Source organism: Salmo salar, chromosome 15 (genome assembly GCF_965601325.2).
Source record: "Salmo salar chromosome 15, fSalSal1, whole genome shotgun sequence".
Lineage (NCBI taxonomy): Eukaryota > Metazoa > Chordata > Actinopteri > Salmoniformes > Salmonidae > Salmo > Salmo salar.
Genome location: NC_138305.1, coordinates 109,870,001 through 109,872,500, shown reverse-complemented (window position 1 = coordinate 109,872,500; position 2,500 = coordinate 109,870,001). Strand labels below are relative to the sequence as shown.

Below are 2,500 nucleotides of genomic sequence, written 5' to 3'. Positions count from 1 at the left end.
GTGCTTCCAACTTTGTGGCAACAGTTTGGGTAAGGCCCTTTCCTGTTTCAGCATGACAATGTCCCCGTGCACAAAGCGAGGTCTATACAAAAATGGTTTGTCGAGATCATTGTGGATAAACTTGACAGGCCTGCAGAGCCCTGACCTCAACCTCATCGAACACCTTTGGGATAAATTGTAATGCAGAATGTGAGCCAGGCCTTAATGGCCCAACATCAGTGCCCGACCTCACTAATGCTCTTGTGGCTGAATGGAAGCAAATTCCCCGCAGCAATGTTCCAACATCTAGTGGAAAGCCTTCCCAGAAGAGTGGAGGCTGTTATAGCAGCAAACTTGGGGACCAACTCCATATTAAATGACCATGATTTTGGAATGAGATATTGGACGAGCAGGTGTCCACATACTTTTGTTCATGTAGTGTATATACTGTACTACCAGAACATGCCCCTATGGAAACACACTGGGTTGGAAATCGATCACAAATTCAGTGTGATTTGTGAGTGGTGATGCTCTTTAGTTTCTTTGCTGGTAATTTAAGTGTTTTTTTCACATTGTTTTTTGAGAGTCCAAAGCTAATCTCTCTCTCTCTCTCTCTCTCTCTCTCTCTCTCTCTGCCTTTCACACTCCTCTCTCTGCCTTTCACACTCCTCTCTCCTCTCTCTCTCTCTCTCCCTAAATCCCCTTCTCCAACCCCCCGTCCCCTAGGTGAGTCTGGACTCCCGGGTGAGAGAGGTGATAAACAGGAAGATACAGGAGCCTTCGCCCCACACCTTTGAGGACGCCCAGCTCCAGATCTATACCTTAATGCACAGAGACTCCTATCCTCGCTTCCTCAACTCGTCTATATACAGATCACTGGTTCACCCGGGCTCCCACAACTCCTCAGAGTCATAGGTTCACCCGGGCTTCCCCCACCCCCTCAGAGTCATAGGTTCACCCGGGCTTCCCCCACCTCCTCAGAGTCATAGGTTCACCCGGGCTTCCCGCACCTCCTCAGAGTCATAGGTTCACCCGGGCTTCCCGCACCTCCTCAGAGTCATAGGTTCACCCGGGCTTCCCGCACCTCCTCAAGAGTCATAGGTCCACCCGGGCTTCCCGCACCTCCTCAAGAGTCATAGGTTCACCCGGGCTTCCCGCACCTCCTCAGAGTCATAGGTTCACCCGGGCTTCCCGCACCTCCTCAAGAGTCATAGGTTCACCCGGGCTTCCCGCGCCTCCTCAAGAGTCATAGGTTCACCCGGGCTTCCCGCACCTCCTCAGAGTCCTAGGTTTACCCGGGCTTCCCGCACCTCCTCAAGAGTCATAGGTCCACCCGGGCTTCCCGCACCTCCTCAAGAGTCATAGGTTCACCCGGGCTTCCCGCACCTCCTCAAGAGTCATAGGTCCACCCGGGCTTCCCGCACCTCCTCAAGAGTCATAGGTTCACCCGGGCTTCCCGCACCTCCTCAGAGTCATAGGTTCACCCGGGCTTCCCGCACCTCCTCAAGAGTCATAGGTTCACCCGGGCTTCCCGCACCTCCTCAAGAGTCATAGGTTCACCCGGGCTTCCCGCACCTCCTCAAGAGTCATAGGTTCACAACATTTCACTCACTCACACACACTACTCTCTCTCTCTCTATCTCTCTGCCTTTCACACTCCTCTCTCTCTCTCTGTCTCTCTGTCTCTTTCTCTCCCTCTTTCTCCCTCTCTCTCTCACACTCCTCTCTCTCTTTCTCTCTCTCGCTCTCTCTCTCTCTCTCTTTCTCTCCCTCTTTCTCTCTCTCTCTCTCTCTCTCTCTTTCTCTCTCTCCCTCTCTCTCGCGCTCTCTTTCTCTCTCATCCTCTCTCTCTCTCCATCCACTCCCCTCTGTCTCTCTCCATTCCATAACCACTTAAGGAGAAAATATCTATCCTTTTAGGGATTTTTATAATGTTTGTTTTGTGATTTTTCTGTAGGATGTTTTTTGTTGCCCAACCCTTTCACTTTTTCTATTTTTTACTTTTTTTTATGAACTTCATCATGCCACTTAGGGATTTCCTGTTCCCTATGTAGTTCACTACCCACGTAAGGCTTTGGTCAAAACTAGTGCACTATATAGGGAATATGGTGCCATTTTGACAAGCCAAGGTAACTGGAAGACACAGGGTTGTTCACGGAGAATAAAACAAGACACATTCATGGAAGACAGAGACATTATTTCTGTTGGATATCATTCTACAGTTCGTGGTGACAACTGTTACTCACATTTACATACAACAATCTGCTTTGTTCACAGTATGTTATTGTTTTACTTTCTCCTGACAAAACGTCCTGATTTGAGAAGATAAAAGAACCTCGGCAATAAAGACACTGGTGACTTTCTAACGTCCACACAACGTTCACACAACATTAAAGACACAACGTTCACACAACATTAAAGACACAGCATTAAAGACACAACATTAATGACACAACGTCCACACAACGTTCACACAACATTAAAGACACAACGTTCACACAACATTAAAGACACAGCATTA

At 48.8% G+C, this 2,500-nt stretch overlaps 1 protein-coding gene across 6 annotated transcripts in view; it reads left to right on the top strand.

Moving 5' to 3' along the window:
- LOC106591588 (regulator of G-protein signaling 17) overlaps positions 1-2,500 on the top strand; it is an 84,701-nt gene that overhangs the window by 81,137 nt on the left and 1,064 nt on the right. For all 6 annotated transcript variants that reach the window (XM_045696512.2, XM_045696511.2, XM_045696510.2 and 3 more), the window contains one exon: positions 706-2,500. This exon is cut by the window's right edge and continues 1,064 nt beyond it. In XM_045696512.2, the coding sequence (XP_045552468.1) occupies positions 706-894 (189 nt within the window). In that variant the 3' untranslated portion in view covers positions 895-2,500. The remainder of the gene's footprint in view (positions 1-705) is intronic.